This window comes from Drosophila virilis, chromosome 5 (assembly GCF_030788295.1).
Source record: "Drosophila virilis strain 15010-1051.87 chromosome 5, Dvir_AGI_RSII-ME, whole genome shotgun sequence".
Classification (NCBI taxonomy): Eukaryota; Metazoa; Arthropoda; class Insecta; order Diptera; family Drosophilidae; genus Drosophila; species Drosophila virilis.
Window position 1 is genome coordinate 22,011,661 of NC_091547.1, and position 20,925 is coordinate 22,032,585.

The 20,925-nt window shown below is 44.3% G+C and overlaps 7 protein-coding genes across 7 annotated transcripts; 4 read left to right on the plus strand and 3 right to left on the minus strand.

Moving 5' to 3' along the window:
* Window positions 1-41: 41 nt before the first annotated feature.
* Window positions 42-1,358, plus strand: LOC6626457 (ATP synthase subunit s, mitochondrial). Its single transcript, XM_002049110.4, has 3 exons — window positions 42-908; window positions 973-1,095; window positions 1,160-1,358. The coding sequence occupies exons 1-2, from the start codon at window positions 235-237 to the stop codon at window positions 980-982; spliced, it is 684 nt and encodes a 227-aa protein (XP_002049146.2). The 5' UTR covers window positions 42-234; the 3' UTR covers window positions 983-1,095; window positions 1,160-1,358.
* Window positions 1,277-6,137, minus strand: Oseg6 (intraflagellar transport protein Oseg6). Its single transcript, XM_002049109.4, has 9 exons — window positions 5,841-6,137; window positions 5,063-5,785; window positions 4,389-5,001; window positions 3,753-4,332; window positions 3,381-3,663; window positions 3,144-3,324; window positions 1,998-3,081; window positions 1,572-1,941; window positions 1,277-1,504 (listed from the first exon to the last, which is right to left on the minus strand). Exons 1-9 carry the CDS (start codon window positions 6,017-6,019, stop codon window positions 1,399-1,401), a joined length of 4,119 nt encoding a protein of 1,372 aa, XP_002049145.2. The 5' UTR covers window positions 6,020-6,137; the 3' UTR covers window positions 1,277-1,398.
* A 323-nt stretch (window positions 6,138-6,460) lies between these two features.
* On the plus strand, window positions 6,461-8,694 carry Rep (Rab escort protein). Its single transcript, XM_002049108.4, has 3 exons — window positions 6,461-6,636; window positions 6,702-7,775; window positions 7,839-8,694. Exons 1-3 carry the CDS (start codon window positions 6,588-6,590, stop codon window positions 8,240-8,242), a joined length of 1,527 nt encoding a protein of 508 aa, XP_002049144.1. The 5' UTR covers window positions 6,461-6,587; the 3' UTR covers window positions 8,243-8,694.
* An 87-nt stretch (window positions 8,695-8,781) lies between these two features.
* Window positions 8,782-12,024, minus strand: hpo (serine/threonine-protein kinase hippo). Its single transcript, XM_002049107.4, has 2 exons — window positions 10,521-12,024; window positions 8,782-9,869 (listed from the first exon to the last, which is right to left on the minus strand). The coding sequence occupies exons 1-2, from the start codon at window positions 11,794-11,796 to the stop codon at window positions 9,100-9,102; spliced, it is 2,046 nt and encodes a 681-aa protein (XP_002049143.1). The 5' UTR covers window positions 11,797-12,024; the 3' UTR covers window positions 8,782-9,099.
* Window positions 12,025-12,324: 300 nt separating this feature from the next.
* On the plus strand, window positions 12,325-16,220 carry LOC6626044 (parkin coregulated gene protein homolog). Its single transcript, XM_002049106.4, has 5 exons — window positions 12,325-13,093; window positions 13,176-13,348; window positions 14,954-15,125; window positions 15,222-15,371; window positions 15,700-16,220. Exons 1-5 carry the CDS (start codon window positions 12,832-12,834, stop codon window positions 15,858-15,860), a joined length of 918 nt encoding a protein of 305 aa, XP_002049142.1. The 5' UTR covers window positions 12,325-12,831; the 3' UTR covers window positions 15,861-16,220.
* LOC6626043 (uncharacterized) lies at window positions 15,941-17,130 on the minus strand. Its single transcript, XM_002049105.4, has 4 exons — window positions 16,732-17,130; window positions 16,500-16,628; window positions 16,286-16,427; window positions 15,941-16,222 (listed from the first exon to the last, which is right to left on the minus strand). The coding sequence occupies exons 1-3, from the start codon at window positions 16,856-16,858 to the stop codon at window positions 16,309-16,311; spliced, it is 375 nt and encodes a 124-aa protein (XP_002049141.1). The 5' UTR covers window positions 16,859-17,130; the 3' UTR covers window positions 15,941-16,222; window positions 16,286-16,308.
* Window positions 17,131-19,169: 2,039 nt separating this feature from the next.
* On the plus strand, window positions 19,170-20,557 carry LOC6626042 (thioredoxin-related transmembrane protein 2 homolog). The gene has a single exon (XM_002049104.4). It carries the CDS (start codon window positions 19,459-19,461, stop codon window positions 20,278-20,280), a length of 822 nt encoding a protein of 273 aa, XP_002049140.1. The 5' UTR covers window positions 19,170-19,458; the 3' UTR covers window positions 20,281-20,557.
* The last annotated feature ends 368 nt before the right edge of the window (window positions 20,558-20,925 follow it).

Genomic DNA, 20,925 nt, shown 5'->3' on the forward strand with positions numbered 1-20,925 from the left:
GCTGGTAAATTCAAAAATATGTCATTTATAAAATGTTAATAAAATTTATTTGTAAAAAAATTGTTTTTCAACTAAATTCAAAAATGAATAAAGTTACGATGGGAACAACAACCGTTAAAGGCGTTTTAAATTAAGGCCAACATTAATTTATTATCCACTCGTTCGTTGCAACAACAGTGCTGTATAACGCACATAGCTGCGAGCTAAATCAAAACAGCTGTTTTGTTTTTAGCAATGTCGTTGTTACACACAGTTATTAAATCATTATCGAAACGTTTAATATTGCATGGCGCTAGCATTCAGCAAAATTATTTGCATATTGCCGCCAAACCCCATCATGCAGACTCGTTAACATTTGCAACACAAACGCGCAGTATTTGGGGCTATGTGGCTGTGGCCTTCAATCAGGTGGACGCAGATCGTTTGGCTAAGGTGGGTCCTAATCGTCTCTGCGCCGAGTGGGTGGTAAAAAACGGTGGCGGCGTACGCTTTACAGAGAGTCCCACCAAACTATGGAAGGACTACAATCAGCTGCCGTCAGAGAACACTGCGTTTCGCATTAAAGTTGTAGATGCCTCAAATGCTTCGGTCATGAAAATTGGTCTCGAACATTTGAAAGGGTGCGACCACATAGACACTGTCATCTTTCACAATTGTAAGCACCTGGAGAATGAGGGTCTGAACGGGCTGTCCCATATTACCAAGTCGCTGACACGCCTGCAGGTGTCCGGCTGTTATAACATCAGCGATTCGGGCTTGGCCATCATCAGCGAGCTGCACAATCTGAAGCAGTTGATCATCTTTGACATGATCTACGTCCAGAATATGGAAGAAGTGGCGCGCAGCCTCAAATCAAGTCTGCCCGAATGTGATATTCAAGCCACCAAATTCGCCGTGCAGTTGAAAAAGTAATACTATATCAGCAATATGCAAAATGTTACTGTTTTTGTTAAATTCACATGCTCTTTCTAGAAATAAATGAAATTTTAGAACAGCATTTCGAGGGCTTTAAGTTAATGTCCTTGGGAGTGACTGTGACTATAAGGAAGGTTTCTCTACGTTGGACTATTCAATGAGATCTCGGCCAGATAAAGAGTGAGTACTATTGGATATTTGGTGTATCTTAACCTCCTCTACTCTATATAATCGTCTTTTCCAGTTAACTGAAGTGCCTAGAATGGTTAACCTTGTGGATATTTGGAAAGAAACTGTAATCCTCCGGTCCATTAGCCAAGTCACATTCTAAACTTACGAACTGCAATAAGAATCGCCTGTGTTTTCTGTATCAGTGTAATTGGTGCCAGGCATCATGTACAAAATGCTCTAAAGAACTTATAAATACTTTTTGGTGTTGTTCAGTGCAGTCTATTAGTTTGCTTAAGTACTAAAGTATTGCGTCTAGGTGGCGGCCAAGATATAGGGGCGTATATCCTCCACATCGAGCAGCTGCTCAGGCGCCACGCGCTCCCCACACATGGGACAGTCGCCATTCTCCGAGAGTATGCTATAATCATAGTGTATAAATCATATTTGTATATTATAAAAACGTAAATGATAAAATGTGCACACACTTTTCCATTTCGGCGCGAAAGCATAGAAAATCGCACTGCGGACACGATGTCATTTGTTGCTTGATTACGTGCTGGCCCGTTGCTATGCAGATGGGCAGCGTGGTCTTGCAGCTGTAGCAGGTGACCTCCATGTTGGCCAAATTGGCATCGCATATGGGACATTCCATAGTCTCGTCGTCGATTTCGTCGCGCAGCTGCTTTACGCCCTTGGGCGCTTTGCGCACAATCGATTCGATCTTCTTGATGTAACGAGTATCCAGCTGATTGCGATAGTCCGGACGCATCAGCATGGAGGCATACATAAAGGCGGACTTCTTGAGTCCTGCGCGATGGCATTCAATCACTGTAGAAGTGAGTATGGGCACAATGTCTGGGCGGAAAATTTAAGAATTAGCAATATATGGTAATAGTCTGTTGACTACTCACGCTCCGGAAACTGTGATATGCAGGCGGCCACCTGCACCAGCAATTTGGCGGCTAGCAGATGATTGCCCAGCTTGACATGGATGCGCACCAGCGTATAGCGATGCAGCAGTATCAGGTTGTGGCGCATTTCGGCAGTGACCGATAGATTATTGCGTCGCAGCTCCTGGTACATTGAGTAAAGCAAATCTCGTGCAGACTTGTAGTTGCCGGCCAGTTGCTCCTGATTGGCTATAATGACAGCCGTCTTGGCCGCATCCTTGTAATGCTTGCGCGCCATATACAAGCGGAATAAATAACGCGGATCTTTGGGCACGCCATCCGATTCGCCCAGCAGAAACTCAATTAGCTGCGTGGCCAGCTGCTCATTGTTGGAGGTGGCCACACAGTCAATGGCCAGCGAAAGCGCCTGCGACTCCTCATTGCTGAAGGCGGAGGCTTTCAGCAGAAAGCGCAATGCTTTGGTAAACTCCCTGGCCAGAAAGTAATATTTGCCCGCCAGCAGCGTATACTTCTCGCTCTCAAAGTAATGGGCCAGCGCCAGATAGTCAGCCGATTTGGCATTCTCGTAGCGTTCCAGGAGCTCGCCATGACGACGCAGCTTATTGTGACGTTGGGCCAAGGCGAAAGCCTCCTCCACACAGCCGCAGATAACAAGAAACTGCAGCGCCTGCTCAATGTCATTAATTTTCTGATAGAACTTGGCCAGCAGCTTGGCCGCATCCATGGAGCGTGATTCCAGCACAATTTCAGAGGCGGCATGTGGATCGCACAGATGATCCAGATAGATTCTGACACAGGCATCTAAGTCGCCGGCTATGCGATAGCTGCGTATCGCTTCCTCGAAATGACCATCCGATTCCTTGGCTTTGGCATAGGCCGCATGCAGTTTGCTGCTCTTGACATGGCCCAAAATATTGTTGGCCTTGTGCCACATCTTAAGAGCTATATAATGCCCGCAGGCCTCATCATAGTAGCCGCCGCGTTCGTACAGACCCGCCGCCTCGGTAATATGACCCACTGTGGCCAGCAGCTCGGCGCAGTCGAAGAGCAACTGCTTGTCCTGCAGCTCCACAGCGTATTGAATCTGGAAATAGTAAGAAGAGTTAGTATTGGGAATGGGATTAACGAAGGCACAATAGATCTTACACCACGTCGGAAATCGCCTGCGCGTATGGAAGTACGCGCAATCCCCATTTTACACAGACGCACATGCTCCTCGTATTCGGGCGTGCTGTGCAGCAGCGTTGGCGGTTCCGTATCCTCATTGTTTATCAAGTCCTCCTTGTAGCCTTTCTCATAGTGATACAAAGCATCCGCATAGTTGCCACTAGACGAGGCAAAACAAGGTTTATATAAATCTCGAATCTAATTGATGGCACTTACGTGAACTCCAGCTGCTGTGCGTACTCGCGCGCTATGAAGGGCACCTCGAGCGGCTCATGTTTGTGCGCCAACAGCAGCGCCTGATCCCACTGCAGCAGATCACGGCTGAGATCCAGTGCAGCGCGTGTGTAAACGCCCTTCAGCAAATACTCCTTGGCCTGATCGTACTGAGCCAGCAGCATGCAACAGCAGCCGCTCAGCATGTGCAGATCCTCTATGTAACGCAGCTCGTCCAGCGCCTTGACCAGCGCAGCATCACCCAGTTGGCGATAGGCGCGCAGAGCTGTGTAAGAGCACAAGATATCAATAAATTGAATCTTGAGCGAGCTCGCAGTTAAAGAAACGAGCTGTATTTAAGTATTATTTGCACACCTATTTCCGGCTCCAAATCCGCTATTGCATGCTCGCCAAACTGTCGCCAGGCACTGTCCAATTGCATCTGCTCGCACAGCTTGTAGGCCTCGTCGTATTTCTTGAGCCGCAGCAGCAGCAGCAGATTATCCGAGTGACTATTGCTGGGATTGATGACATGTGTGCTCAGGGATTGTGTCGCATATTGGCCACCATCGATATGCAACGCCATTTCGCCAGCGCACACCAACAGCGGCACCTGGCCCGGATTAAGCTTCGTTTCGCCCAGCTTCTGTGTGTGCCTGCCACGCACCGAGTGACGCGCAAAGACATGCGTATAAGCCATACGCGAATCATAGCTTATAAAGATGTTCGACTGCGTTAAGTCCCACAGACAGCCCACGCATTGCTTGGGCAGATCCGCAATCAACAGCGCCTCCTGATCTAAGGCGGGCAGATAGACAAAGCCCTGTCCATGTTCATCTATGAAAATTGTTTTTGTGCCCTCGACGTCTGCGAAAAGCTGACGTATGCCATTGCTGTGGCGATAGATGGTGCAGGTGTCCCACTTTTCCAGCGAGTAGAAGACCAGGTGGCCAATCTGCAAGAGAAATAAAAATAAATACCATAGCCCAACAATGTTTTCAGCCTGCGCACATCCGTGGCAAAGATGAGCAGCTCCTGGCTAAGGGCAAAGCACGTGATGACCGCATCGCTGGGCATGGTTGGCAGCGCGTTGGGAAAGCACGCCTGCAGCTTGTCCTTGCAGTTAGGATTGTCTGCGGCTATGGCCTGAAGTATGAGCTGTGGCGGGCACAGTGCGGCGCAGTAATCCGCATTCAGTTTCATGGCTGCAATGTCATGCGGCAAATCGCGTTCACTGAGCGGACGCGGCTCATCGCCCAGGCTCTTGCCCAGATCATAGAACCAGACGTGCTTGTCCAATCCAGCAGCAAAATTATAGGGACCAATGGCTAAAAACGTCGGCTCCGTTTCCAGTGGCAGGCGAAATGGCAATGATTTGGATTTGTCGGGCGCATAAACGTAGATCGAAACCTCGGCCAGGCTGCTCAACATGACGAAGCGTGGCGCGGAGACGGCAAACATGTGCGGCAGCTTGGTCACATAAGTGTAAACGGTGCCGCCGCTGGTGGTGACCGCCAGCAGTTGTCCGTCCGGCGACCAGTCAATCATTTGCACACTCGCGCGATCCGGCACTGTGATGATGCGTTCCGTTTCCTGCAGATTGGTTATCGAGTGGATTTTTATGCTGCATGTTGGAGAGAGGGGTCAATAGAAAGCAAGGCACATAGCTGTGGGCGTGTACTAACCTGTCATCCCCGCAGGAGGCGACAATGTCCAGTGATGGGCAGTAGGCCAAGCCGGTTAGCGTTTCCTTGTGATTTCTTACTTGCCACAGCTCCTGGCCCACGTCTTTAGGATGCGTGGAAATTGCCACCACATGACCATTCGAAAAGCCCAACAGTATATAGCCATCGCCGAACCATTTGTGCTGCAACAGCGAACCATACCGGCTCTGAAAGCCCAGCTCTGTGGGATTCTCCGGCTCCGGCAGATAGTACAGAAATAGCGTACGCTTGCCAATGATCATGCTTAGGGCATTGTCACCTGCGATGCGCTCATCATTGGCCATTTCCGCAAAATACATGTCTGTGGGCGCATCACGCAGCTGGACAACGCGCACCGTGTCGCCATCCTCGCTGCTCAGCGAGAAACTCTTGTCATCGGAGCCCAGAGCAAGCAGATTTTGTGCCGACCAGGCGCCGCATGTAATCCGCTTGTTGTGCTTGCCCAGCACCGGGGTACGCTTGCCGCTGCGATGATTGTAGATGGACAAATTGCCGCGACCTGTGCCCACAGCGAGCAGTTGCTGCTGCTTGGACCACAGTATGCATGTGAGCGGATCACGTAGTCCCGATTCTACCGTCAGTTTCTGCTGTGTTGCATAATCCCAGAGCGTTATATTCGGCGATGTGCTGGTGATGATGCCCAATAGGTCACCCTCGCAATCCCAGGCAAAACCAGAGCACAAACTGAAATATGCATTGGTTGTTTAAATGCGCCTAAAGGCAGTACTCTGTAGATTACCCGGCCAATATAATGCGCTGCACAAGTTGGCCCTGGCGATTGTACAACGCCACGGAGCCATCGGTGCCCGTTGTGGCCAGCAAAGCTCCCGCGCTCTTCTGCCAAATGAAGTAGACGTCGCCAATGCCGTGCGGCTCATCGTATTTGTACAATATCTTCTCAAACGACATTTTCAGCATTAAACTACTACAAATTCATGTTTTTTTTTTAATACTATTGCACTTGTGCTGCATTTTGCAGAACCCGAAATTTTTCGCCTTTTGTTTACGCTTTTTAGCCGTTGCTATGGCAGCAACAAGTAGTTTTTCAAAGCGATACTACTCGCTCCGGCAAATAGTGTGACCGTAGCCAAAATAAATAAGAAATAACAAAAAGTACTGAATGTTGTTCACGCTGCATAAGGCCACTAACAGTTTTAATACAATTAATTTAATTAATTAAGTACAGTTAATCAGTTACAAGATATAAGAAAATAAATAATACAAACAACTTATTTGTTTACATTCTTTTGATATTTTGATATGGCAGCAACAAGTAGTTTTCAATCAATTCTAGCGCCTTGGCAAGCAGTGCACTGGTACTTTCACCAAATACCAAATATACTGCATGTTGTGTGCAGCATACTAAGCATAAAGTAGATAACAGCTGTAATAACATTAAGTATAAAGTTCTCTCTAATTATAATAAATTTAATTAATTAAAAACACTCAGTTAACGAAAAAATAAACAAATCTTAAAGCACATACCATGTCGGATGATCTGCCCGAGGAATTCGATCTGATAGTCTTAGGCACAGGTACTGGGCGTTATTTGTTTTTGTTTGCTTTTTCACCTGTCTGATGACTCACGAATCTTTGTCAGGCTTCGCTGAATCCTGCATTGCCGCGGCCGCCAGTCGAATTGGCAAAACGGTGTTGCACATCGATTCCCATGATTACTATGGCGACGTTTGGAACTCATTTAGCCTGGAGGCATTTAACAAGCTGTTGGATCAGCCCAGCAGCAGCCTGCGCAACGGCAGCTACACCTGGCATGAGCCAGCGGAGGAGGCACCCAGTTGGACGCGCGAAACATTGCTGGAGAAGTCGCGCCGCTTCAGTCTGGATCTGAGTCCTCGTGTTGCCTACTCTGCCGGCGCGCTGGTGCAGTTGCTGATCAAGTCCAACATTTGCCGCTATGCGGAGTTCCGTGCCCTGGATCATGTGTGCATGCTGTACAACAACGAACTCGTCTCGGTACCCTGCTCCCGCAGCGATGTCTTCAACACCAAAACGCTGACCATGGTGGAGAAGCGTCTGCTCATGAAGTTTCTGACGGCCTGCAATGATTACGGCGAGGATAAGTGCAATGAGGATGCGCTCGCCTTTCGCGGTCGCACATTTCTGGAGTATCTGAAGGCACAACGGGTTACGGACAAGATAGCCACATGCGTGATGCAAGCTATAGCCATGTGCGATGCCAGCAGCAGCTTTGAGACGGGCATGCAGCGCACCCAGCGCTTTTTGGCCAGCCTGGGCCGCTATGGCAATACGCCCTTTCTGTTTCCCATGTACGGCTGCGGTGAATTGCCGCAATGCTTTTGCCGCTTGTGCGCCGTCTTTGGCGGCATTTATTGTCTGAAGCGCAGCGTCGACGACATCAGTTGGACGCCGGACGCCAAGGAGCTGCTGTTGAGCAGCGCGGGCAAAACGCTGCGCGCCAAGCATATTGTCTGTGCGCCCGGTCAACTGCCTGCAACATTGGCCCCACACTATGGCCAGCTGCAGCCGCATATCTCCAGAGGCTTGTTCATTGCCGCCAGTCCGTTGGGCAACGAGGAGCTCAATAAGGGCGGCGGCGGTGTCAATTTGTTGCGTCTGCTGGCGGACGAAGGGCAACGCGAGGCGTGTCTAATACAATTGTCCCACTACTCGGGCGCCTGTCCGGCTGGTTTGTGTATGTAAAGCCCATCTGTACTCTTAACTTTTTAAATCTTATGATTTGCAAATTTTTTTCTAGACATACTCCATTTAACGACGCCCGCTTTTAGTGAAGATCCTGCTGCCGATTTGGCTGACTTTACGGCGCAGCTGTTTGAGACAAATGCTCCACAGATTCTCTACAGCGCTTACTTTACCATCACGGCGCCCACGAATGCAAATGAAAGCGCTGCCACGCCCATTTACTGCACTGCCGCGCCCGCCTACGAGCTGGACTATGATGCAGCCATAGCCGATGCACGGCATATATTCAGTCAAATCTATGAGAACGACGATTTTTTGCCACGTGCGCCCGATCCCGAGGAGATTGTTGTCGATGGCGAGGATCCCAGCGCGCTGAACGAACACAGTTTGCCCGAAGATTTGCGGGCACAGCTGCATGATTTACAGCAGGCGGCACAGCAAATGGACATAGCCGAATAGCCAGGCATAAAAGTTCTTAAACTTGATCATCACTTTATTGATTGAAACAAAAAACTGGAACAGGAAAATTCTATATACATGCTAAATTTATCAGTTATATGTACCATATATATGTTTTTCTTTTCTTTTTTGTGGACAATTGAATTTCAAAAAACTAAATTTTTGCTTAGCACAGTTGATAATCAAATAATTCTTTGCATATAATTCTTTATATATAAATTTATTGTGTAAATTATTTATATAAACGCTAGAGTTACTATATATATATCTATATATATATATACGTTTATATATGTATGTGAGTGTGTGTGTGTATGTTTCAATATATATATATATCTTCGAAAAATATGCATTCCAATGCGTTATAAAAACTGTATTTTCTTTTTATGTTTATTGCTTGAGAGTTGCTTTTGCTTTGTGATGCACTAAAATTGTGTTTGTTTAAATTAAAAGAGAATTTTAAAACAAAATTTGTTAATAAGTTGTTTAAATTATATTATTTAGTTTAGTTAACAAAGGTAGAACGCACCAATTAAGTCTTAAGTTTATAGGAGCAGGCTTTTGAGAGAGGGTTGATTTTTTTTTTTTTTTGGGGCAGTTGAGATAGCAGAACTGAAGAAACATTTAAATTATATGTCACGAATTGAATACGAAACGATATACGTGCATTTTAGAATATGTTTAACGTGATTCCTTCCTTTATATAATCAGTAGTTCCTATATATAAATATATATTTATCTGCTTTGCCGCATTTTCAGTGCATTTTACAATAAAGCTTTTACGTTCTGGTTTCACTTACAATATCAGCTGCTGCTCGGTTGAGTTTGCGTTATCTTTTTTGTTTAACTTTAGATTCTTATATCTTAATCAGATTATTGTTGATATTCTGTTGGCGTTTGCGCTTCGCATTCATTGCATCCACAATGGGCTGCCGTTTGGCATTGTATTTCTTATTGAGCTGCTCAATTTCCAGCTCCATTTCGTGATCAATATTGCTGAGCCTCTGATTCAGATCGTCAAAGGTAAGAAACTTCAAGAACTCAAATTCACCCTCCACATAAGCATGGGATTGTGTGTGCAAATGCTGATGCTGATATGCGGGCGGTGGCTGTGCTGCAGCTGCCGCTGCTGCAGCTCCCCCCTGCTGCTGCTGCTGTGCTGCATTGCTGCGCAGTAAATTCTGCTGATTGTTGAGCGCAATCAGCTGCTCGTTCATCAGCGGATAGGCCATGAGCAACTGTTGCTGCTGCTGCTGTTGTTGTTGCTGCTGCTGCTGCTGATGCTGCTGCAGTCCATACTGATTGATGGCGGAGATTTGCTGAAATTGCATTTCCATGTTGTGCTCCCAATTGTTGGCATCATGCGCACCGCTGGCCAAATGATGTTGCTCCTGTTGTTGTTGCTGCTGCTGCTGTTGTTGCTGTTGCTGCTGCAGCTGCTGTTCCGCAGCAGCCGGCGAGTATTCCGTGGGCGTGCTAGTTGCCTTCTCATCGCCACGTCCATCGCCCGCATTCTTGCGCTCAAAGTGATCGAGAAACTGTGGTCGATAGCGATAGCGCGGCTTCTGATCGTCATTCCGCTTGGCCGTGGTCGAGTCATCCGAATCCGAGTTGATGACCATTGTGCCTGCGTACAAGAGAAAGCTGTTCAATAGGCTATATGATGTTTTGATGTGCCTGGGCATAGGATTTGTATAATCAGTGTATGGATGCATCTGAAATGGCTACTAAGCACACAGCTTCAGATAAGCTGATGAATAGTATACGCAGGCATATCAGTTTGTCTGCTTTTTATAGCTTGAACCAATAAAGGAAATGGTGCAAAGTACACGACTAGAAACCACTTTGGAATCAAACTGCCCCGAACTCGGAATTCCAATTTGAAGGAGACACAGCATACGTAGCTTGGAACCCATCCACATAATTTATTCCAAAATCTAAGGCTTGAAAAAAAAAAACCTGGGCTAATAAATGTGACTATTGACCTTCCTTTGTTGGCTTAATCCTTGATTAAGTATATACATATATGCTTGATTCCTTGGTGAACAACTCTACACTGATCGATATATTCCCTTAAAATCGATAAATATATTTTGCGATCCGAAGGCACCAAACTCACATTTAAGGCTCCCTAGGGCACGCAGGTTAAGCATATTTTAAATTGTCGATAATTTATCTAAGAACCAATAAATATCGATTCCCCAAAGTCGATAAGTATCGATGGGGTGGCACTCGCGACTTGCGTATTATTTCAGCTTTTCCCACACCCTCTACTTACCCAAATTGGACTCTAGCTCCACCATCGTGCCGCTATCCACAGTGGCCACATCAGCACCCGACGAACCACCAGCAGCGCCGGCTGCTGTTGCTGCCGCCTTGGCAGCTGCTTTGGCCATGCCACCGCGTATGCCGCCGGGTCCCAGCGTGCCCTCGTCCATATCTTCCGGATGTGCTATCATGGTCGCATCAGAGGCAGAGTTCTGTTGGTATTCATTGAATTTCTCAGGCACCAGGGTGCCGGGATCGTCTATGAAAGTCTTCACAGTGCCCGAATTGAATTCGGTCTCCTCCTCGTGAAGCATTAGACCCGATTCCTGTGTGGCCAGACTCTTGGCCTGGCTCATGGCAACGCCGGCCGCACGATTGGCACGCTGCTGCTCTCTTATGGCGCACGTCTCCTCCAGCATGTTCTTTAGTATGCTGCGATGCTTGGCATTGCGTATGAACTCGTGCTCCAGCAGCTCCGTGGCCGTGGCACGCTCATCCGGATCCTTGACCAGGCACTTGCTGACGAAATCAATAAACTCGGTGCTCCAGTGATCGGGTTCGCGAAATGAGGGTGGCGGTTTTTGGGGTATCATGAATATGGCACGCATGGGATGTATATCACCATATGGTGGCTTGCCTTCGGCCATTTCCAGCGCTGTGATGCCCAGCGACCAGATGTCTGCGACACAATCGTAGCCAATCTCCTCAATGACCTCTGGCGCCATCCAGAAGGGTGTGCCAATCACGGTGTTCCTCTTTGCCATGGTATCCGTCAGCTGACCGGCCACACCAAAGTCCGCCAGCTTAGCATAGCCCTCGGTGTTGAGCAATATATTGGCCGCCTTGATATCGCGATGGATCTTGCGGCGCAGATGCAAATAGACGAGGCCCTTGAGCGTATCTGATAATATGGTGGCGATTTCATCCTCGGTTAGCGTCTTCTTGCGCAAACGCATTATATCCGAAACGCTGCCGGCACCGCAGTACTCCATGCAGATCCACAGATCATATTGCTTAAAATACGAGCCATAATAGCGCACCACATACGGGGAATCACATTGTTGCATAATCGAAATCTCCTTGATAATCTCATGCAGATCGGACTCAACCGGCACCAGTTTGATGGCCACTATGGAGCTGCTCTCTTTGTGGAGCGCCTTGTAAACGGAACCGTAGCTACCCTCGCCCAGTTTGTACATAATGTCAAAGACCTTCTCCGGCGGCTGCAGCAGCGATTCCTCGGATAATTTCTTTAACTCCCCATTGCCATTTGTATTGGAAGACATGTTGCTGGCTGTTCTGTTGTTGTTGTTCTTCTACTTGTTTGGGTCGTTGTGCTTTCATATGCGTACCAGTTGATCATTCACAAATGCTACGTATTTTCGGTATATTGGCTTTTAATTAACACAATACCTGCCCGACAATAATTGCCAATTTAAATGGACATTTTTTCACGCACATTTGTTCTTTATTCGGTCGCCAGTAGAGCTGGTGCAGTAAAATTGCTAGTCACAGGTATTTTAAAGTGACCAGTCACAGATGGCCTAAAAATACGCATCCAGTATTAAATAATATTTTCAAAATACTTTAAGTTCTTTGTTATATATATATAGTTTAAGTAACCTTGCTTAAATATGTTTATTGCAGCTTTAATAAATATTCACTGCTGTTTCTTAAATATTAGTTAGCATATGAGCGTAATACATGTTAGATAAATAGTACTTTTCATCGCTTTGTTCACATGTGTGGTTATCGATTTTTATTTGTTTTGGTCACACATTGGCGCGTGTAGAAAATTATGACAAGTGTCGTTTGAAAACAAATGTTTTGTGCCAGAAGCTAAATGCTTAATTTTTTTTGTAAAAAACAAGATGCAGTGTGCAATACTATTGAATATATTGAGTAACAGTTTAGATACACTCGAACCACTTGTGGGGCGCAGCAAAAGTGTATTATTTGTTTGCTCTGCTCGGTGTTGCCAGACTGTCCCACTGCAATTGTAAACAAAGTCGAGGCAAAGTCGATCGCAATTTGGCGCAATGCAATTTGAATTTCGTGAAATGCGGCTGTTGACTGGCAATGGTAGCGGCAACAGCATGCATAAATACCTTTAAATGCAATTCGTAAACAATGTGCCTTATCAGTCACTGCGCTCTTGGCTGTCCTAGCAACGCGTGCCATAGTAACGCCAGCGATACCAACACACGAAGTGTGCCCGCCGAATTTGGGGGGCTAGAAAATTCCTGCATCTTGGTCGGCAGTCTGTTGTTTACGCCAGGTGACACCAGTTCGACGGCTGTTGGCAGCGGCACCCACGCAATATGTCTCAAGCACGGATAACCACCGCCTTTGGAGCACGGCCGTCGCACGATTTGCATACAAACTCCATATCGCTGAAACAACGTTCCAAATCCGCAAATCCACCGCAATTACGGCCATTTAGCGGTATACAGGGTTCGCGACCCCGTTATGTGCCGCCATTTTCCATACAATCGCAGCAAAAAAACACGGTCGTCATTAACGGCCCCATTCACGAGCCCCCAGTTACGGCAAGCGCGCGCGGCAGAGCGCCGAATCCCAAATGTGCGTATTTCCTGATGGATCCTAAATTAACATACTTTAACTATAACATAATAATTATTGTTTGGCATTGTTTTGATTTAAGGTTTGAAGAAACAGCAGAAGTCCATTTCGTCAAATAATCTGGGCGCTAGTCTTCACTCCTGCCCCGCGGTTAAGAATACGGGGCGTGGCACTTTGTTTCGCATGTATTTCGATCGCGGAGACTTACCCATTAAAATGGAATATCTATGCGGTGGCGATAAGATTGGCTGGACGGTAAGTAAAGCTTTGCGGTCTACGGTCTGGCAACGCAATGCAATTCGCTTATACGACTTGGGAATTATAGTAGAAAATTATATAAACTCTTTAAAGCTAGACAATCAAATCGATCTAGAATCGAGAATTTTCGAACTATTAACCTAATTGAAGCACTATTAGTTGCTGTATGATTTCTGTTACTAAGTACCGTGCTTAGCTGAACTTTGAACCGTAAATTACCTGACAAGCTTCAATGCCAACTAATTGCCAATAGGTGTTGGCCCGAATTTCTTCAACCAACAGCACCAGCTGCGTGTTCAATTATTTGAAGTGTGGCACAAAAAAGAACAAGAACTCTCACTGGCATTGTATTTATAATATGCCATTGTCTATTTCCGGAAAAAAACAGCAGCAAGCAAACGGACTGAATCCGTCGCATTCTCAGGCATTCCGTAAAGCCGTGACGTCCAGGTGTCAGGCAGGCAGTCACTCAGCAAAGAGGAAATAACAAATTATGGGAACATTGGGGCGTAACTGGGCCTAGGCTCCATTCAATGTCATGGGGCAGTGGGAGTGATATTGTTGCCATAAATGGAATGATGTCCAAGTAGGTGCGTTTGTTTATCTAGCCATGAGACAGTTTTGACAGCTCATTTACATATGAACCATACGTGAGTGACACTATATCATTTTGCGTCATATGCGAACTGAGGCTGAAGGTCAGATTGAAAGTTGCAAAAGGAGCGTGAAGTGGGGATTACCTGGTTAGAGAGAAAGTGAGATGAGAGCTTTTGCTAAGGAAAGTAATTATTATAAGGAAAAAGAGGTAATGCGGAAAACCTCTCGCTATAGATTATATAAGATTTTCTATATGATAAATTCAAAAGTTTTTTATTTCGTCTTCGAAAATAAACTTAGGCAAAATTGGGCAAATGTAAAAATGAAATGTAAAAACTAAAAATAAAAATTCAATTAATTCCCAGCCATGGAATATGCACAGCATATAGATGACACATTTTTGTGGCTTTTTGCTAACTTTTCCAATTGGTTAGCAAAATAAACAAAAAGCATCTTAATAGAAATCAGGAAAAACTTAACAAGCATCGCGTGCAAAATTTACACCTGGAAAAGCAAAAAACAAGAGGTTCTAGTCGGAAGCTCCCGACTAGGGTATACCCTGAACCCTCTTCTTCCAACACCAAATGCATATATATATTCTATTTTAGAAGCTATATGTCAAGTTCGGTGACTCTAGCTTTTAATTTTTACCGAAATTGCCCAAAAAACAGGATATTAATATCGATATTTATCGATTGCTTGGAAACGGAGTAAGTTATCGCTTATTGGAAACAAACTCGATCTGCGCAGGCACTAGGAGCACCTACACCTACCTACCTACGGACAGACGGACAGACAGACAGACGGACATGGCTAGATCGACTCGGCTATTGGTGCTGTTCAAGAATATATATACTTTATGGGGTCGGAGATGCTTCCTTCTGCTCCCTCCTGTTACATACATTTGGATTTTGCACAAATACAATATACCCTTATACCCATACCATTATACCCATTATACCAGGTTGTCAATAATGCTATTGCTTCAATCATTTTCGTTGCCAGGTGGACATTGACAAGCTGGACTACAGCCTCTATTTGCCGCTGTTCTTTGACGGCCTGGCGGAGCCAAAACATCCCTATAAGACCTATGCACGCCAGGGCGTTAGCGACCTGCTGCTCGCCGGCGGCGACAAAATCCATCCCGTGGTACCGCAACTAATTCTGCCCTTAAAGAGTGAGTAGCTGAGCTTAGAACCCGCAAATTGGAATTTGTTGTGGCATGCAAATGTGTCTTTGCATTAATTAGCAATTTTTTTCACTTTTTTTGCAGACGCATTGAGCACCAGAAATGTGGAGGTGATGTGCACGACATTGAAAATTATACAACAGCTGGTCATGTCCTCGGATATGGTGGGACCCGCTCTGGTGCCCTTCTACAGGCAACTGTTGCCCATGTTCAATGCGTTCAAAGTGAAGAACTGTAAGTTTCTACAGAGAGCTGAAAGAATTTATTTGCAAATCGTCAAGGTCAAAAAAATCTGCGCCAAAATCAGGCAGGAATTCGAACTTCTTGATCTTCTTTTTTCTCTGGTTTGCTGCCGGATTTGAACCGGCGACTGTCGGCTTGTTAGTCCGACGCTCAGACACCAAACAGTCGGAGCAATCTCTTCCGATCGGGAAAAATGTATATTAAGCCAGAAATAAAGAGTTTCTGTACAATTCGGTAGAAATTCGATAAATATTATATAAGGTTTCATTCCATTTTCTTTAGAATAGCTTTTATAATTAGTTTCTCAATTTACTTTCAGTAAACTGCGGCGATGAAATCGACTATGCGCAAAAGAACAATTTGAATCTGGGCGATTTGATTGACGAGACGTTGCAGGTCCTGGAGCTGCACGGCGGGGAGGATGCCTTCATCAATATCAAGTACATGGTGCCGACTTACGAGTCCTGCTATTTAAATTGAAGCTGTAGCTGTGGATTAAGCTGTTTCAATTAGCCATGGCTTATATATTTATGGCCAGTCTCAAAGAAAGCGCTTACACATTTTATGCTTCATATATGTATGCATATATATATATAGATATATATATAACATATCACGAGTATTTATTGAATTTTACATAGATGCGAATGATTAAATTTGTTATTTCGAATTTTCGTGTATTGAAATTTGTATATAGTTGAGTATATATGTGGAGGGTATATATATGTATATGTATATCTCTATATAGATCATGAGAGTGCGGCAAGCACAAAAGCCAATGCCCCAAGTACATACGTAATGGGATAGTGGCAGCAAGGGGGCGCAACAGCTCCAAGAAAAGACTACAAATAAATAAATTACTAAGATAAACTAGAATGGGAAAGATTTCGTATGGCTTCACTTACAGCTGCTGCGCCGCCAGATTTATTTAACATTTTGGCGGAGCGTACTCGTTCTTCTTGACATTGTGGGGCGAATAACGATTGTACAGACCCCAGATCGAATTCATTAGCTTGTCATTGTACTTGACCGGCAAATATTCACGCTCTAGAAGAAACAAGCACAAGCAGGGCATGTGAGTCGGTTAAGCTGAGTCTGAGTGCAGCTGGTCACACTTACGCGCATTGTTATCAGCCTTATCAGCAATATTGGCGGCTCGCAAACGTGAGATGATCATATCGCGATCCTGGAACTGCTCGCGTATCTTGCAGGCCGCAAAGGCTCCCTGTGGCAAGGCCATGTCCACAACTGTTTGAAAACAAAATGCAAAAAAAATAAGTCAAATTTACAATTTACAAATTTTTTTTTATTTTTTTTTTCAGTAAACGGTTTTTTTTTCTCGTGCACTTACTGTTGAAATTCAGATTATTTAAGAAGAAGAAAAGCTGTGCCAGCTGCAGCTTGCTTAGATCGTACAGTCTATAATAGACGTTATTCACGTATTGAGCAATTTTCGAGTTTTTAACGCGCAGCACCATTCAAATTTGGTGGAAAAAAAAGTGTTTTTCCTGTTGTTAGCCGAACGCAGTTGTTAAATATTTTTGTCAAATACTTTCAAATCGCAATTGAGATGTTCACAAAATTTAAGCAAATTTGCCAATAATTATTTATAATGTCACGATTGCACAATTCTTGTTGTACGGCATTTAAAAATGCCCGGCTTTTTATGGTTTCCACGATCTTTTGCACAGGTTTTTGAGAGCACACACGTTGTATGTATATTGACACAACACGAAACAGGTTCAAAACTGAACTGAGTCTGTGGCGGGGCTTTGTTGGAAATTTATAGAGACAACGCACACAATGAAACTTATCAACACGATAAGAGAGAGACAGAGATCAGCTTGGGCGCCATTTTGTTTTCGTGTAGGTGTCTCTGTGTGTGTGTCTCAGTGAGTGTGCGTGTGTGTGTGTGTGTGTGTGTATGCAGCGTGAATGTGCTGGATTTTTCTTTTTGCTGGATGTAGTTTTTCAATATATGTGCAAGTACTAGATGGATTTGAACCCCATTTGATCTGTGTGTGGCCCCCGCACCCGTTCGGGTCGTATGCTGAGCAGCTGATGAGATTCGACATTGTTCGAAAAACTGATTAAAAACATTTCTAATCTAATTTGTTTAAAAACTGCGCAATTCGTCGAAAAATTTGTTGTCAGTCATTCAAATTGTGTGTTGGCCCAACAAACAATTATCGCACAAAATCAGACAGATAAACCAATTGAAACTGTATGAAATTGTCAGGTGTGCGGACTAGGTATATTAATGGGACTCTTAGCCCAGTTCGGGTTGGCCATGAACGCATCTATATGGCAGCACTATCTTTGCGGTTCATGTCCAGTCAACAACTGAGCCGGTTTTTACCGGTTTCCAGCTATACCGATCTTACAGTCTATTCTACACTCGCTCGCAAAGTAAAAGAAGTATATTGGTTATAAGCATGGCCCATCTTGCTCTGGTAAAAATATGCAATTCGGAATAGTCTAGGTGTTTCTTTTTTGGTGGCACAATCGCTTATATGAAATGTAGCAGCCCGTCTTAGAACTAGCCATAAACGTTTTGTCCACACCCACGCCAGGCCCCTAAAAACTTGATAATCCACATTATTCACAGTTTAAGAATGGGCGCATTTCAGTTGGGTTGAGAACGAGTGAAGAGCTTCTTTATAGACTAAACAAATTGGAAAATATCTCTTATTAATTAATAGGGTAGCTGCGCCTGAACAGGCATTGCACAGTCAGATATACCCGAATTTGTAACTATATTTTGTTGTTGTTATGTTTTGTATATTTATATAAGTTGGAAATCGTTGCGTATATGCACATATATATGTACCTGCTGATGCAATTACTGACCTTACTAATGTTTATTGTTTCGTTTATTGAAAAGTTGTTTACGACTAGCCTGTAACGTGTATATATGTTGTATTTGCGAAATACAGATTGATTGATTGATGGATCGATGCGTCAAACTATACTAAATTATAAATATTATAAAAATCTTGTGATCGCTTTGTCTGATCACACTGATTCACAAGATTTCACACTAATCTGCGATTAGCAATTCTTTAATTAATTCCTTATTAAAACGACGCGCTTAAGAGCTATTATGTTACAACCTTATCGATGATTGACTTCTGATTGAGCTGCATAAGGCATATAAAAATGCTGTAACCCGATCTCCAATACATCATAAGCAATTTGAGATTGATTTCATTGTTCAATGCTGGATCGGCTGTTGCCAGGCTGAGAGGCTCATAGGCAATGGCAAATCTGTGTAAATGCTATATTTGCAATTTATTGAGAGCATTATAATGATAATTATATAAAATGTCGTAAATCATAGACATCTGTGACGCTTGATTTGTTTACTATATATGTAGCTCGGCATTTATGTATTTCGCCCGGCTTGCAATCAGCAGCAGTCGAAACACACGTTTGCAATAATTTTTTATTTTCTTACCTAAAATTAAACAATAATAAAAATAAAAGTGCAAAAGAGGTGCCCAAAATACTGACACTGAATGATTTGTCTGGCCACGAGCGTCCGAAGTCACGTAGTATGATTCGTTTTGCTGATTATAAGCCAGCGTGTTTTTTCCATATATAAACAATATAAACAAATACATGCTCATAAATAGATTATGTGGACTTTATATTGGGCAAGGCTAGCAGAGTCAAATGAGTACTGAGCCTATCAGATTAATGGCCTTTGACAACACATGTATATATGTATATATAAACAAATCAAACAAAAACAAACAAAAAATATTAGCCTGTGTTTTGTATTTAGATGTCAAGTTCAGACGTACTTTGCGCCAATTTAATTTAATTTTTAAATTTAAATATTTAACGTGTGCTGCTCCTTGCGCGCACTTTCAACACTGGCCCGCATACTTATCTGTTAAGTTCGCCGCAATTCTGTTAAGTGTTTACAGTGCTCGCGGCGGTTATCGAGCTGTTGTTGCCTATCGATTGTTCGTCGCCAAAATTAGCTAACAACAAACGAGAAACACGGGAAGTTGTTAATTAAAACGTTGACCCAGATACAAAAACACACTTACGGAGGCCGCACTGTGACAGCATGTCGTGGAAAAAGGAGCTGCGCGTTTTAGCCAAGCCCTACTATTGGGTTAATATACTGCTAGCCATATCGTATCTGCTGGCGAAGAAGACAAAGGTGATTTGCACGCGCCTTTTCCAGCAGGCCGACCAGGAGGACGTCTGCGATATGGACAGCCGCGAGGTAGAGATATTGTTCTTTCTGCTCATTGTGGTCATGATAAGGTCTCGCAAAACGGGCAGCGTCACCATGATCAACTATCTGACCTCGTCGTTTCTCTACACAAAAGTGGCCAATATGATACTCTGGGCGTACGCAGATTTTCGTTACGGATTGGGCTTTCTGCTGATATGCGTGCTGGTCGGCATGCTGCTGCCGGAGCCCTCGTATCGTGGCCCGGAGCACATTACCTACTTCCGCAATGCTCAGGTCTTCGAGGAGGAATTGGCGCGCGACAAGCGCATCAGTTGGCTGATTTGTTTCTACACCGTTTGGAATCCGAGCTGTGTTAATTTTGCGCCCATCTTTGCTGAGCTGTCGGCGGAATACGATACGGAGTTGCTGAAATTTGGCAAAATCGATATTGGACGCTTTCCGGATGTTGGGCAAAAGTTTCGCATTTCGGACAGCAGCTTCTCCCGCCAGCTGCCCACGGTTATACTGTTCCAGCAGGGCAAGGAGGTGGATCGTCGGCCCAGCGGCGATGCCAAGGGCAAGCTGCAAAAGTTCTTCTTCTCCAGCGACAATGTGCGCGCCACATTTGGACTGAATCAACTGTACAAACAGGCCGTGGAACGGCTGCCGGCTAAACAGGAGCCACTGGAGTCCAAAAAATCGAAATAGCTGCTTGAAATTAACCAAATGTCATCTCATTGCGAATGTTTTGTACGTGCTAACATCTGTTAATTGTGTAGTTTGTAATTGTTTTTTAATTTATTTTGTCGTTTTGCACAAAATGTACAGCTCGAGGCACGTACAGAAATAACTATGCAAAAGACACAAACGTTGCCATTGCCTAATTTATTACTGCATATTAATTAATTTGTAGCTAAATTCAAGTCATAAATTGTAACTAATAAAATTTGTAAGCTGTTAAAGTGCAGTTCAACTTAACTGACTACTTCAACGTCTCTGTCTTGGGTTTCTTGTTAGAGCTTAATTAATTTAAAGTAACATTTCCGTTGTCAATATATACCCTGTTTATAAGAGGCTATAAACAGTTACTATAGAGCATATTTATTGTAATTTAGGCACATACATTTTATACTCAGCTATTAACATTATAATTAAATGTAATTTTAACATAATGTTTATTCTCACAACCGGCTAACAGTGCTGTAGGATATTTTATAGCCAGGCAATCAACTGCAGCGCTGTTGCTGCTTGATTTTTATAGTGTTGCCTAACACGGCTAGTTTGAGCGCTGCTCAACATTGCATGCTTGGCGCGCTTGCAGCGCTGGTTCTTGCCTTGGCTAAACGTTTCAAA